Here is a 16,140-nt window from a genome sequence, read left to right as displayed (position 1 = left end):
TGTCTCAGCAGCCTCCTGGCATGGACTACCAAGTCCCTGGAATGGCCTCGGACCTGGGTGGCAAGGCTCCGCAGCCCAGAAGAAACAGGCAGTGAGGGCAGGCTCCTCGCAGGGTCACAAGCCCCAGAGTGGCAGAGAAGTGGCTCAGACTCAGTCACGTGTATCCCCATATCTTCTCAGACCAGTCCTCTCGCACCTTTTGTGAAAAGCAGGCCTTCAGCAGGCTTCAGATGGTTCTGGGTAGTACCCAACACCACGCCAGTGCTCCTGGTCCCTTGGGAATAAAGTGACCCTCCCCGTGGGAACCAGTCTGCGGGAGATTCTGCCCACACTGGGACAAGCCTACAGGAGGGACTCTTACTGGCCTGCTTCAGTCTAAAGGAGCCAAACCAACTAGGTAACCAGGCGACACTCTCAGCAGGGTCCTGGCACAGGTAGCAGCACCCACCTCATGTGAGCCAATAGGCAGCAGCACCCCAGGTTGAGTCTTGATGAGGCCCACCCTTGGCACACAGCAAAAACCTTCTGGGTAAACATAGGAACTAACTAAAGATAGTTTCCTTCAAAAACTGAGATCCAATGCTTGGCCAGCACTGCTTAGCTGAGCCACAATCTTAATCCAAAATAAAGGATAATTTAATGGCACACGCTGCACTTCTAAAGCAAGTTAGTTCAGGGCTGCATTGGGGCCCAGTGTTGAGCGCTCGCCTAGGACGTGTGAGGCACTGGTTCAATCCTCAGCACCACATAAAAATAAACAAGCAAAATAAAGGCACGCTGTTCATGCCTTAAAAAGAAAGGAAACAAGTTCATAAATGAAAGAAAAAAAGATACAGGAAACAAAAAGATATAGGCACTCTTATATAATGCTAATGATTATTCAAACTGATACAATTGCTAAAATGCCTTCCAAAAAGAATCATACGCCTTCAAAACATATATGCCCTTCGGTCTAATAACTCATCCTAAGAAACCAATCAGTGATGCACACAGAAGTGGAATGATGTTCACTATAATTTTTTTTCATAACACTGAAAAATTTCAACACATCAAAATGCAGCTAATGTTAAAAAATGACAATATTTTTATATAGCATAATTTTACATAGGTACTAAAATAGTGAATTATACTTCTATGAAAAATGTCCATGCTGTGTTAAACTATAAAACAGGGGGGGGGGGAGTATAATCCTAACATCTATACATGCACAGAAGTCAAAATCTTAAAATGTGATTATTCCTGGGTTATGAGATTTTGGTGGTTTTAATGGTTTTCTTTAGTTTATCTGCATTTTTCTATTGTTTCCCAATGTTTTAGTGTTGCTTTTATTGGAGAGGTTTGTTAAGTGGAAGTTGAAATGTAGGTGAAAGACCCCATGGCCGGCTGGGTTGTGGCTTAGCGATAGAGCACTTGCCTAGCACATGTGACCCCTGATTCGATCCTCAGCACCACATAAAAAATACATAAATGAAATAAAGGTATTAAAAAAAAAAAGATCCCTGTCAATCACAGAGTCATCACAGGCCGTTTCAACTACTGTGCTCAATTGCCAAGCACTTCACAGTGGGCTGAGGTGGTGGGTGGCGCTGTGTGCATGCCTGCAGCCACCTACCCTATGGCACACTGTGGCCAACTCCAGGACTGCTGAGGCCCCGCAGATGAGGCGTCTCCAGCACACTCAAGACTGGACACACTGAGTCCCAACCCTTTTTGGTATTTTTTTAGAGACAATGTTTTGCTGAGTTGCTTAGGGCCTCTCTAAGTTGCTAAGGCTGGCTTTGAACTCACAATCCACCTGCCTCGGCCTCCTGAGCCGCTAGGATTAAGGGCATGCACCACCACACCTGGCTCTCCTTCCTTCTTCAGATAAGCAGACAGTTTGAATTACCAGAATGTCTGTCTGTCCGTCAGCACCCCCACTAGGCTTTCACTAAAATAGTCATGGGGTGTCTACTGCAGCGAGCCAACACGGCCAGGTGTGATACTCTTTCCAAGTGTGTTCTGAACCTGAGGGCTCACGGCATCCTCGGGGTCTAGAAGTGATGGCTACCTTCCAGTACACCTCGCCCAGCAACTGCCTCCCGTCCTGCAGAGCTGCGTTGCCCACCAACACACAACCGTCCTGTGAAGGACCACACTGGCAGGGGCTTCCACTGTGCTTTTACCTCGGGTAAGATGAACTGCTCCACGGGCTTGTACCACAGCTTGTTCACCTGCACGCCACAGCTCGGAGGACTGAAGCGCGCAGTGAAGAGGGCCTCCTGCACATGGGGGAGAAGAGACATGAAAACAAAGACAAACGCTGCCCCTTGGTAGGTAAAATCCACAGGCACCCCAACCATGGTCACCAATATCGTGCCATGGAGGTTTTAGCAACTTTGGGGTTTTCTAGTACCATCGTGGCTTATTAAATAAACAGAAGACAATCAAAACTGTCACGAGGTTCTCACATACTAATGTAACCCACATGACCTTAAAAGGAAATTTGAAATGAGAAGCATTCAAGGAAGGGAGATGGTGTTAGGCCAATTCAGTGGCAAACCCCAGCGCTCCCGAGAGTGCAGAACAGACTGAGGACTACAGCTTCCAGAGAACAGAAGGCACTCAGAAACTGCCTTCAAATGAACCTCCATACTCTCTAAAGGAAGTAAGAATAGGAGAAACCACAAAAAAGGAATTTGATCTTAAGCAAAACAGGGACTACAAAAAAGACAATTCTCAGGATGTCACTGTGAGGCAGGAGCATTTCTTTCTTCCATGACTATTTTTATACACCAAGTCACCACAGGGATCAAGACCATGCAGAAAGTCACAACCACAGGTGTGTCAATGGATTAAGATGACATCTTTCATGAACACCAGTTCTAGAAATGAAGTGAGGATACTTCTGGTGAACCCTTTAGTATCCACCTTAGACCAGTGCATCCTCAAAGACAGAAACTATGGACTTCTCTCTAGCTAAAAATACAGCAAGAGATTATTCAACATGATCAAAGTATTATGTGTCTGAACTGAACTACCTGACTGATAATGCAAGCATTACAAATAGTTTTTATAAAAAGACTACACGCACTAAGACAATTGAGTACATCAAAAATTCAAGAGTAATTCGAATCTCTAAATCAGGACAACAGCAGAATTCAGAGTACTGTTATTTCGGTTACCTATCTAAACTTCAGTATCAATTCAATCTTTTGTGGGGCAGGCGGTACTGGGGACTGAACCCAGGGATGCTCTACCAGTGAGCTGCATCCCCAGCCCTTTGTAAATTTCCTTTTGAGGCAGAGTCTTGCTAAGTGGCCCAAGCTGGCCTTGAACTTGCATCCTCCTGCCTCATGAGCTGGAGTAGCTGAGATTACAGACATGTGCCACCACACCTGGCTTTTTTTGCTTTGTTTTGGGGTTTTTTTTGGCAGCGCTGGCTTGCTACGCAAGCCCTGAACCATTGTACCACTGAGGTACACTCCCAGCCCTTCCACGAAATCTTTAACCACAGGAACACAGAGACTACGAAGTGGAGTAACCTGATAAAGCTCTTCATGCCACAATCGTAATGGCTGGAGTCACTTGTTCCCTCTTCCATTAACACATTAACTATAGGCTCTTAATCTTGAAATAGATTTATACATTATCTGTGACTCCAACACAGTATCCATTGGTAACAATCAGCATTAACAATAACAATAATACAGAAATATTTGAGAAAACAGAGTTCTGTTTCCAGTAACATCAGACTAATTCTCCTAGAGGTAACAATCATGAAATCTGGACAAAGCATAAAAAGGTGACCTGAAGGCAGTTAAATTCCACTTAACATAGAGGAGAATCAAAACCAGAAGGGACCCTGGGTGCTCATCCCATCTCTGTCTGAAGGCACCACTCTAGGGTGACTGAGACTGAATGCAGACCTGCAGTCTTTCTGGCTAAAGAATTAAGAGGGTGGAGTTGGCACAGACACATCAGCTAAACAGTGAAGAGGAAACCCCTGCAAGGAAGGGGCCACAGAGGGAGAGCCACGGTCTTCCTGTGGATTCTGCCCAAACCTGTGGCTGCTCAGGAAGCACAGTGTGAGGGCACTGAAGCAGCCCCCCTGAGGCCCAGAGAACTGAACAGAGATTTCAGTTGCTGTCCTTGGCAAGGGAAGCCACTCAGAGCCTGAATCTGGCCAGTGCAACTGCTGAAACAGAACAGGAATCCAGTGCTCTCCTAGGAAGACAGCAGGACCCAAGTTCCCACAGCGACTCGCTCTAGCATCTGGGCCACAAGCTGAAGTTACTGGACAGAAGATCAAACAGAAAAGGTCACTGCGCTCAAGACAGAAGACGATTCACGGACAAGCAGTCAAGGATGACGCCTTTATAACTGTAGTCAAGTGTCTGTCAGGAAGAAACATGCTCAAAGTAATGGGCACACAAGAAGTTTAGAGAAACAGAAACTGCAAGAGAGAGTTTTCAGAAGAAAATTGAAGAAAAGTATATCTAAAACAAATCTAAAATAAAAAATTTATTGGATAGGCTTAATTGCATAATTGAGATGATAAAAGAGTAAGGGAACTTGAATGTAGATCAACAAAAATTACCTAACTCTGGGGCTGGGATTGTGGCTCAGTGGTAGAGTGCTCAATCCTCAGCAACACATAAAAATAAATAAGTGAAATAAAGATAATGTGTCCAACTAAAACTTAAATATTAAAAAAAAAACTTTAAAAATGACCTAACTCTGAAAAACAGGAAAAATGAACAGTGGTTCACAAAGGGGACGATACCAAAATAAGTGTCATGCACATATAGGGCCGGGTGCAGGGGCCACATCTGCAATCCCAGTGACTCGGTAGGCCAGCCTCAGCAACTCAGGGAACAAAGAGAAAAGTCACTCCAAGGCACAATACATCCAGATTGCTCACAACAAAATACAAAGAACCTTAAAGGCAGCCCCAAATGCACACACCACTGCACACATCCATACGCAAACAACAATATGAAGGATGACTGCGTTCTCCCTAGCACAACTGTCACCAAAAACACGGGGATGCATCTTTAAAATACTAGAGGGAAAAAAAAGGAAAATTCCAGATCCAGAAAATATTCCACAGTAATAAAGCAGAAAAAAAGAATAAAAGTATAACAAGAATATTTTCAGAAAAATGAAAAGTAAATTTATCACTAGTAAACCTGATTGTAAGAAACACTGAAGGTTATTATTTGGGTTGAAGACCATGATATCAGATGGAAACTGGACATTCATGGAGGAATACAGAGCATCAGAAATGGTGAATATGTGGGCAAGTGTCAAAGAGTATTTTCCTCTATATTCCCTTAACATGCACTCAGCTGTTTAAACTGTAACAAGTATTGTGGGACTGAGGGGGCACATACAGGAAACCCACAGGCAACAATAGGAAACGCTCTGCCTTGGACCTGAAGGGGAAGGACAGGAACAGAAGACTGGAATGCATACTGTTATCCTCGAACAAGACAATGGGACAAAGAGCTGAAGCTAAAGAAAGAACAGAAATTAAAAACAGCATTCTAAAAAATATTCAGTCAACCCACAGAAGGCAGAAAAGGAAAAACGGGAACAACAGAGAAGACAGAACAAAACACAACAGGGCTGGGGATGGGGCTCAGTGGAGAGGGCTTGCCCCTCACATATGAGGCACTGGGTTCGACTTTCAGCACCACATAAAAATACATAAGGGTATTATGTCCACCTACAGCTTAAGAAAAAAAAAATAGGGCTGGAGATATAGCTCAGTTGGGACTGGGGATATGGCCTAGGTGGTGGAGTCCTTGCCTTTCAGGCACAAGGCCCTGGGTTCAATCCCCAGCACCCCCCCCCCCAACATACACACACACAAAGCAAAATGAAAAAACTCTTTGATAATTATGCTAAATGTAAATGGAATAAACACTTTCTATAAAACAAACAAAACAAAAATTCTAGGACTGGATTAAAAAAAAGACCAAACTTTACATTGCCCATTGAGAAACAAAACCTCTAGCACTGTATGAAAATCACAGCAGACTGTGACCAAGAGGAGCTTATCCAGGAGCAGTAGACTAAGTCAGTGACTGTGATTCTTCACACAGAGTAAAGGAGAAAACTCTTGGACACATCCCAGGTGCCTACCGGCAGGAACACACAGGCAAGCACCATGCTGAAGCACAACCCGCTAACAAAAGACTGAAGGAAAACTCAGTCACACAGCAGGACCAGAGAGTTGGAAAACGAGCAAAAGGAACACGGCCACAGAGCACTGCAGCGCAGTTCCACTCCACCCAAGTCCCAGGACAGGCAAGGCCAGTGCATGGCAAACACTCCCAACAGCAGCAGCCCCTGGAGGATGGGGGATGAATAGACCCGGAGGGAACGCAGGGAAATTTCTAGGGGATGTGTGTCCCACGTACTTTGAGAGGAGTGTGGGTTAAGCAGGTCTATGCAGTTTAAAAATCTACAAGTTGTACTTTATGCAAATTTTTAAAAACTTAAGTCTGGTGAATGGCAGCATGCTGAACGTTCGGGTTAAAGGGCACCCATCCTGAAACCTACTCTGAAAGACATTTTCGAAAGATGGATGAACATAGGTGATAAACAGCAAGATGTGGATTACTGCAGACCATGACTGGTGGCTATGAGTGAGTGCTCACTGCATAATTGTGTAGTTTTCTGTACGTTTAAGACCCAGAAACAGGTCCTTTTAGATCCTCTGCTTCTTCAAATCAGATTTCCCCAAATTCAGGAACAGAGTGACCTCAGTTCTTGTAAACGCACATTTCCCACACATCTTCATTACAAAAAAAGATCTCAAGCAGCTATTAACCTTGTATTATAGATTTTAAGGACTAGAAGACATAGTAACACTCACGTATCTTAAGAGTCCCAAACTTTATATATCAATGACTAGATTTTTTTGGGGGGGAGGGGGAGGGGATTGAACCCAGGGCCTTATGCAAACAAGGCAAGCCCTCTACCAACTGAGCTATCTCCCCAGACCCCTCCATGACTAGATTTTGAAATCCTTGAGGTTTAGGGGAGTTTAAGATGGGAACTTCTAATCTAATCTGGTTACTTATGTTTTCTAGATCTAACACATTTATTCATAGGTAATCTCTCCCAAATATATTTTTTTATATATATTTTTTTTTAGTTTTAGGTGGACACAATATCTTTATTTTTATGTGGTACTGAGAATCGAACCCAGTGCCTCATGCATGCTAGGTGAGCGTGCTACCACTTGAGCCACATTCCCAGCCCTCAAACCAGCATTTATAATGTATTGCAGTACCATGTATTCAATTTGAGAGGCAAGAAAAGAGAGCCTCCCACATGAGAGAGCTGCTTGGCCTCCCACCTGCTGTTCGCCAAGAGCAAGAGCTTAGGCTTCTGAACAAGGCGCGTACCTCCTGTTCCGCCTGGTAGAGCTTGACGGTGATATTTCTCTGGAAACCCTCATCGCTGGCTTCATAGAACACTCCCAGGCTGGTAATGACAATTGGATGGAGCACTCGGAAGCTCACGCTGACGACCCGGGCCTCAGAGAGCCCAGATGAACCCTCCTCAGAAAGGCTGAATGCCTCGATTTCCTGATTCAAAACTATGGAAATAACGAGAACATGGGTTTTACACAAACAGATATGAACTTTTCCTTTACCAACAAGAAGTAGTGGAGTCTATAATTCCAGCAACTCCATGGAGGCTGAGGCAGGAGGATCAAAAGTTTGAGGCCAGCCTGAGAACATAGCGAGGCCCTAGGCAACTTAGCAAGACCCTGTCTCAAAAGGGCTGAGGATATAGCTCAGAGGTGAAGTGCTGCTGGGTTCAAGTCCCAGTATCCAAAAAAAAATAAAAAATAACTATAATAAGTAGTTACCTATATTTTGCTGTTAAATAGTGGACTTAACAGCAAAATATAGGTAACTACTTATTATATGATTTTTCACAAATGGCAATTTTTTTTCATGTTTGAAAATCAAGGCTGCTCCTTGAAAAAAACCTATTTTGAAATTTAAGAATAAGCTTTCAGGGCTGGGGTTGTGACTCAGCAGTAGAGCACTTGCTTAGCACATGCAAGGCACTGGGTTCGATCCTCAGCACCACATAAAAATAAATTAAAAAATAAAAGTATTGTGTCCAAAAAAAAAAAAAAAAAGAAGTTTTCAGCCAAATTTAGGTAAGTCATTCAATTATCAGCACAGCCTTAACAGGGTTTTGCACACACGGTCAGACACATCTGAAAACCACAGGAGAATATTAAATTCAGGTCAACCAGAAGAACTGGATGAACAGAAGTAACAAAAACGCACTGACTGCAGTCATGAAGTCTGTTCTTGATAGGCAAATCCCCCAAATGCTGCTTCCTGTCGGCCAATTTAAGAATGCCTGCTTACTACCACAGATGAGAGGAATCTCCACAGCACCAAGGCTGGTGTCTGATCCCCGCCCCCCGCCCCAGGCACCTTCACAGGCTCTGGGTGGGGGCCTTTTCCAGCTCGCAGGTCCACAAACTGAAGTGCAGAGACCTTAATCTATCTACCAAAGCCGCAGAGAGTGGCAGAGGAGGCATCAAACCCAGCTGCAAGGACTCCAAAGCCCGTGCTCCTTCCCCTCTCCCAGATGGCTGATGGGCACCCAGTCCTTCCCAGTTTACCTCCCCAGGTACCAGGAGAGAATCACCAGAGACCATGTGAAACCACCAATATGGCCAAGAACATCAGAGCTACTTTGAGAAATGATATAAAGCCTATGTTTATTTGAAGTTATCATAACAAAGTTCTTACAGTGTGCATATTTTTTTTGTAGCTGTAGGTGGGCAGCGTGCCTTTATTTTATTTATTTATATGTGGTGCTGAGGATCGAACCCATGCCTCACGCATGCTAGGCTTTGCCACTGAGCCTCAGCCCAGTGTTCAAATTTTGATTATACCACTCCATCAGTTTTAAGTCTACATGCAAACCCACATAATTACTGAATTTGTATGCACAGGAATATACGTTTTGGTCACTCTGTATGTTCAGTATTAATAAAGATTAACTACTTGGTTTTTTAAATAAAGATTATTTACTTATTTTCAGATAAATAAAAATGGTATTAGGGCTGGGGCTGTAGGTCACTGGAGAGCTCTTGCTCAGCATGCACAAGACCCTAGATTTGACCCTAAGCACCACACACACAAAAAAAAAGTTAAATTTATAAGTTTTAAAACCTTATAATTTCTTTCCACACACCGGCAGATCATTTAGATTCCAACCTCAGAGTTCCTAGGAGCTATTTTACACTTGGATCTTCAATAAAATGTGACTAAAGGGAAGTGATGGCTCCTAGTCAATCACAGACATGAGCAGGAAGGAAAAGCGGACAGACTTCGGTCAGGAGCTGGGCAAGAACCGTCAGGAGTCCAGACTCCAAATACACTGGACAACAAAAACTCTCTTTTGTATATGCAAGAAATAAAGAACATCAAAAGTAGAAGCATGGGCTGGGGTTGTGGCTCAGTGGTAAGAGCGCTCGCCTAGCATGCATGAGGCCCTAGGTTGGACCCTCAACACCACATAAAAAATAAGCAAAATAAAGGTATTGTGTCTAACCAAAAAATAAATATTAAAAAAAAAGTAGAAGTATATCTGTTAAAAGCAACTGGTCAAACACATCACAACAGTCATATTTTCTGTCTGAAACATGCCTTTCACTCAAGCTCCCTAGACACAGGAAACCCCCTTGCTTTAATAATGCTACTAATCAAACCTTCTACACACCACAGTGTCATAATTAATGCCCAGGATGACCTTCTAAGGTATTGAAATAACTAAAAATGCTTTCAAGGTAGTCAAAAAGATAAAGTTAGATTCAACATTAACTTAGATTTTATATATTTAAAAAGTGTATAACCCATTGAATACATATATCGAAATTTTCTACTAATGCAAAGGTCCATTCCTTCACTATTAGTGAATAACCGCTCTTCAGAATGAAGTTCCAGTTAGTTTAAATGTAAGGGTTTTCCTGGTTGCGGTCTGGTTTTGGTTTTCAAGGGTAACTTGCTGTAGGCTACCACATCATCACCAATACAGCATTTTAAGGAGTTCAAAACCCTTTGGGCTTCCAGTGAAAGCTAAAGGATCCTCTCCCCAGAACAACACACTTACATACAATGTTCTGCTTACAACATAAACATTAATTAACATTAATTCATTAGACAATCTAAGTAAGAAACCCCGCTTTATAACACAGACCCAAATAACACGGCCCAATTTACTTAAAAGCCGACTAAAACCTAACCTCATAAAAAGGTAGGCTCTTTAAAATGAACTAATACGGAGCACTGCCTATGCTGTGCCACTCCCCAGCACACGCACATCTTCAGACTCCCAGTGGGGGCAGCGTGTCCTGCTTCCAGTCCTAGGAGCCCTCTCAGACACTTCAGCAGCCAGCGCTGAAGGGAAGGCACAGAAGGCCCCACAGCCTAAGTAGGGCAGAGCCAACCACAGAGCCACGCTCTGACCAGTACACTAGCACTGTCTCTAAAAGCAACCTATGGGTCACTGCAAAGGTTGGACAAACCTCAAAATGCCAGAAATCAACTCAGCCCACTGAATACTGGGAAAAGTTGAACCTCTCTTTAGAGTCACAGCTGAACACAACAGAAAGTACTAATAGACAAACACAGGAAATGCTGAAAGAGAATTGGCACTTCCTCAAACTGGGCTGTTGAACCCAAGGTCTCTGACATCCTAGGAAGTGCTCTACCACTGAGCTACCAAACCCCAACCCTTTTTATTTTACCTTGAGACAAGTTCTTACTAAGTTGCTGAGGTTGGCCTCAAACTGTGATCCTTCAGTCTCAGCTTCCCAAGCACCATGTGCCACCATACTGGACTCCCACACATCTTTAACTCTCAAGAATTAAAAAATACTACATGCATTTAAAGTTTTTATGATTCCTTTTGTAGAAGCTTAGGCAATGATTCTAAGAGAAAGCTGACTTACAGTATTTGTATCAACACCGTTATAAATTAACTGGTGAAATCAGCAGTTTCCAAAGTTCAAATTTCAGTAATTCATGATTCTAAGCATAAGGAATTTCCAGATGTATCTGAATATCACTGAAAAATACTCTTCTGGATCCTAAAATTCTGTATCTGTCAAGAAGCTCTACAGATACCCTGAGTGATTAGTCACTCTGTTGGAGAAGAAAGACACACAAATTCTCATGACAAATATTTAGTCTGTTAAAAACAGACTCCAGCCATGTTCAGTGAAGCACACCTATAATCCCAGTAGCTCAGGAGGCTAAGACAGGAGGATTTCGAGTTCAAAGCCAGCCTCAGCAACTTATCGACACCCTATCTCTAAATAAAATACAAAATAAGGATAGGGATGTGGCTCAGTGGTCGAGTGCCCCCAAGTTCAATACCCAGTAAACCCCCGCAAAAAACAGACTCCATGCCACTTAACTTAGCAACTTTTACTCAACACTTGAGCTGTGGATGCAGCTTGGAGGAAGATGACCTACCTGGGTTGGAGATGTTGAGCAGTCTGCAGGAATAGGGGTCTTCTCGGTCCTCCACAGGCACGTCACAGCCCCGAGCACCTATGATGAACTTCACAAGCACCCTGAAAGACACGTGGGTATCCACAAGTCAGTGACCTTGACCACACCCGTGCCTGCTTCCTCACCCATTCCAGAACTTCTATTTTGAGATGCAAGTGTTCATGAGGATTAATCTCTACAAGACTACGGTATTTGCATCAACACTGTTATAAATTAACTGGTGAAATCAGCAGTTTCCAAAGTTCAAAATTCAGTAATTCAAGATTCTAAGCATAAGGAATTTCCAGATGCATCTGAATATCACTGAAGAATACTCTACAGTCTTCTAGTCAAGCAAAATGGGGGAACACGCAAATGGCACAGTGCTGACCACAGCACGTGCATTCTGAGAGCCCTCTGCTGTGAGCCGCACTGACAGCACTAACAGCAAGCAGGAGCAAACAGGCAAGCCACGCAGAAGCAAACTACCCTGAAGCAGCATCTCAAAAACCTCTGAGGCCACAATTTTCCTTTTTTGCTTTTTTCTGCTCCGGCAGGTACTCCTGCTGCTCGAGCTCAGCCTCCCCAAGGGGAGGCTCCCGCCACTCCTAGACCTTATCCACCAGGACGCCTGTAACCGGCTCTTCTCCTCCTGAGTTGTACCTCTGGAGCTCTTCTCAGTCTGCTAACTCTTTCCACTCCCTTCCCCTGGACAGTATTACTTACCCCCAAGGGTAAACTAGCCTGGGAATGACTCAAACTAGTATCTTTAGTTTGGACTCATCCTCTAAGTAAAAGATCCCTAAGTCAGCCACCTTTACCTGCACAACCCACTGGCAGGTACGTCCTGAACCAGCTAGTGCCGTCTCTCACAGGAATGCTGTGAAATGATGATTAAGCACAGCCTTTATTAAAAATTAGAATTGCACATCTTACCATTAAATATATCAAAAACAAGGAAATGTTCAGATTCACCATTCTCTGATTTTACTATATTTTACTATTGTGCACTTGAAGTTATTTGTATCTATAGCTGTATGATGGGGATGTGACAAAAGGCATGTTATGCACACCATTCTCCAATTCTGCATTCAGGAATGTCACTTTAGTGGTGTGCAATTTGCTATGGCGGAAATACTTCCACCATAGAAACTAGCAAAAACACAAAGAAGCGCTCAACACATTGTTTTCTTGATTGTCTCCATTCAAGAGAGTGTGGGAAAAATGTTAATAATGCAAATTAAACTTAATGTGAAGTACCCATAGCTGTTACACTGTGGATGGGACCCCAAAATTAAGGAAACTCCCTCCCAGTGTTCAAGACTATGGTCTGATTCAGCCAAGCCATCATTGATTTCATTGTCTGACAGTCAAGTTCTGATATTTTTTTTTTTTTTTGGACACTAGGGATTGAACCCAGGGATTTAACCACTAAGCCACATCCCCCAGCCCTTTTTATTTTTCCATTCTGAGACAGGGCTTCACTAAGCTGCTGAGGCTGGCCTTGAACTTGCGATCCTCTTGCCTCAACCTCCCAAACTGCGGGGATTATAGCTATGCACTACAGCACCCAGCAAACTCTGACATATCTTAACTGGCACTTCAGTCTTATTTATATATATATGTTGTTGATGGACACAATACCTTTTTATTTATTTATTTTTATGTGGTGCTGAGGATTGAACCCAGCACCTCACATGTGCAAGGCAAGTGCTCTACCATTGAGCAACAGCCCCAGCCCCTCAGTCTTACTCTTTAACTTAAAGAGTTGCCAGTTGCAACCACAAGTTGGCTAAGACACAAGAATCAAGCAAACGGGGCTGGGGTTGTGGCTCAGTGGTAGAGCACTCGCCTAGCACGTGCAGGACCCTGGGTTTGATCCTCAGCACCCCATAAAAATAAATAAGTGAAATAAAGGCATTGTGTCCAACTACAACTAAAAAATAAATATTTTTTTAAAAAAAGAGAGAGTCAAGCAAACAATAAAAACATTCTGTGAGAACCGACTGACCACGTGGAATTCACTGAGAGTGCTATATATTCTATTATCTGTCGATTAAGTGGTGCACATCCTTTGTAACTGGGAAATTTACAATGAACAACATGTATATAGAAGCACTTTCTTCCAGACAGCCAGGCAACAAACACTTCTCAGGACACCCTGCTCCCAACTCAGCATACTGCACTGAGCTTCTTTCCCATGCAAACCGCTCTTCTCACTCAGTACTTTGACAAAAGCTAACAGTCACCCCAGTCCCTTTTTCTCTGACCAGGTAAATTCATCCCTCAGCAGCCCTGGCTGAACAGGCCCAGCTCCCTCAGCCTCCACACACCTGCTCTGCTTGCTCGGGCCGCTGCCTACTCCTGCAGGCACAGGAACCCCACCCTACCCCTCTGCACAACCTCTCAGGGTCCCTCCTTCCTTCCCTGGCTTTCTAACACTTGCCCTCGTCAACCCCCTCAGCCCCAAACACCCCAGGCCATCTCATACCTATTTACAGTACTGCCCATGAAACACCTTGCAACACCATCACATCCAGGTCCTTCCTAATAGCGAGCCCTCCAAACACCTCCACCACAGAGAGCACCGCCTGCTTACAAAGGACACTTGACAAACATGTCAAATCGACAAATGACGTTTTCACTACAAAGGCCTAGAATTGAGGAAGGGCCTCAAGGTGTCTAGTGCTGAGTTTGGATCCCAGAGAAAGGAAAGGAAAGTGCTCCTGGCCCCAGACATGCAAACACTCCAAAGGCCACTGAAGGCAGAAACCCACACATGGCCGGCCAGTATAGGAACAAAACAGGCATGGACAAATGCACTCAATTACTGCATGCATTCACCAAAAGTGGCCTTTCAGCTGTCTTAAATGCTCTTACTGAATTCATTCCCCAGAAAGGTGCTTTTAGCTAGTACCTATTTGTATATAGACAGCCATCATTTTCATAAAACAAGCTACCCAGCTTACTAAATTTAAAGCAAGAACTGCTACGAAGGTGAATGAACTACTGGCGAGCATCTGAATGTAAATTCTGCTCATTACATTTAGTTCTGAGTTGTTCCTTCAAGTGTTGAGTGCCTTGCTTCAGGCCACGCCAGGAGCCAGTAAGACACAGAGGTCGGATTCTCACCAAGTCAAGGAGACAAATGATGTGTAATGTACATCTAAATACAGCTGCTCCAGTGAAGTGCTGATGCACTGGCGGGTGGTGAGTGTGGCAATACCACCAGAAGGGAATAAGAGGCGGGCAAGAAGGGGCTGCTATGTAACAGGGGGCCCTTCACCCATGCATGGGCCTATGGCAAGGAGAACTTCTAGTGGAAGTGAGGTCTCAGTAGGGGACAGCAGGGGCATACAGTGCAGAGTAGATGGTGGCACAGAGGAACAGAGGCCACTGGACACTGGGGATTTCATTCTAAGCAAGAAAAGGAAGTCAGGCAGGGGTATAAACTACCATTATTTTACTAATTTTAAAAGGACCATACTGGTTGCTATATGGAAAACAGAATGTATAGAGCCAAAGGTAGAAGCAGGAAATCCACAGAAGGGGCTCCTGCACAATCAGGTAAGAATGGAACAGAGAAGGTGGAAGAAGTCCATTCCAGATCTGACCTAAAGCAGCACCAAGGGCCAGGATGTGGCCCGTGAAAGCAAGGAAGCCATGGTGAAACTGGCACCAAGGTGGGAAAGGCTGTAGGAAGTATGTGTTCTGGAGGTGGTCTGACAGTGGTGACAATCCTAGGCCTTTGCTTGCTGGGCAATGATTTCTACCATCGTTGGGATCATGACTAAGGAAACCTGTCTTGGAAAGGAATGAAAGCTGCGTGAGGAGGACAGGAGATCCCCAAATGCTCATGGCCAGTGACAAGAAAACTCACACCTGCAATTCACTTGCAGTGCTATTCAAAAGTGCTAGCTCAACTCCCAAGAGGCCCCTTCTGCTCATGGCTCAAGTGTCTGCGCATCACGGGGCCTGGCTTCTAAGCTTCCTTTCTGCAGCTCCCTCATTATAAGGAGAACAGACAGGGCCCCATGCTCCTAACCAATGGCTGAGCCACCTTCTGGCCACAGGAGGGGTGCTGAGAAGCACAGTGTGGCCAGGGCAGTCAGGAAAGGGCATGTGCATGGCGCTCGCCACACCCCAGGCATCCACCTCTGGGCAGTCAGGGAAAAGCACTCTGGAGTGGAAATGTTTGGGATTGCTAGACGAGGTCAGAGCCAAAAAGAAACCACGGTGCATAACCAACAGACACACTCTCCTCCAAGAGCCCATTAGCTTCAAACTGGTCAAATCCATTTCTGGGGCCCAACAACGTGTAAGAGAAGCAAGGTGGCCTAGTATTTCAATCAGCATCTCCAGCTCCAGAAGACAGGGTCTTAACACCCTCAAAGCAGGCAAGGAGCCTGCAGAGCACCTACCGCTGACTCAGGGCTGGGTGACGCAGCGAGTGCTTCAGCCAGGTGTTTCTTATAGCATCCCGGAGCTCACGGTTACTGCGAGCTGACAACACACCCACCACCACATCATAGTGACTGGACTTCCACTGAGGAAAGAAGGCCGGGGAATCTATAAACAAACAATGAGAAACCAGAAATAAGTTATGTCTCAG

The 16,140-nt window shown here is 44.4% G+C and overlaps 1 protein-coding gene across 3 annotated transcripts in view; it reads right to left on the bottom strand.

Moving 5' to 3' along the window:
• LOC113199760 (UDP-GalNAc:beta-1,3-N-acetylgalactosaminyltransferase 2) overlaps window positions 1–16,140 on the bottom strand; it is a 37,163-nt gene that overhangs the window by 15,234 nt on the left and 5,789 nt on the right. For 2 of the 3 annotated variants that reach the window (XM_026412834.2, XM_026412828.2), the window contains exons 2-5: window positions 15,950–16,097; window positions 11,511–11,611; window positions 7,401–7,594; window positions 2,166–2,261 (exon numbers count right to left, since the gene is read on the bottom strand). In XM_026412834.2, the coding sequence (XP_026268619.2) occupies window positions 2,166–2,261; window positions 7,401–7,594; window positions 11,511–11,611; window positions 15,950–16,097 (539 nt within the window). The remainder of the gene's footprint in view (window positions 1–2,165; window positions 2,262–7,400; window positions 7,595–11,510; window positions 11,612–15,949; window positions 16,098–16,140) is intronic. The other variant, XM_026412842.2, reaches the window with a different exon arrangement.

Source organism: Urocitellus parryii, chromosome 9 (assembly GCF_045843805.1).
Source record: "Urocitellus parryii isolate mUroPar1 chromosome 9, mUroPar1.hap1, whole genome shotgun sequence".
Classification (NCBI taxonomy): Eukaryota; Metazoa; Chordata; class Mammalia; order Rodentia; family Sciuridae; genus Urocitellus; species Urocitellus parryii.
This window is presented reverse-complemented; position numbering and strand designations above follow the sequence as displayed.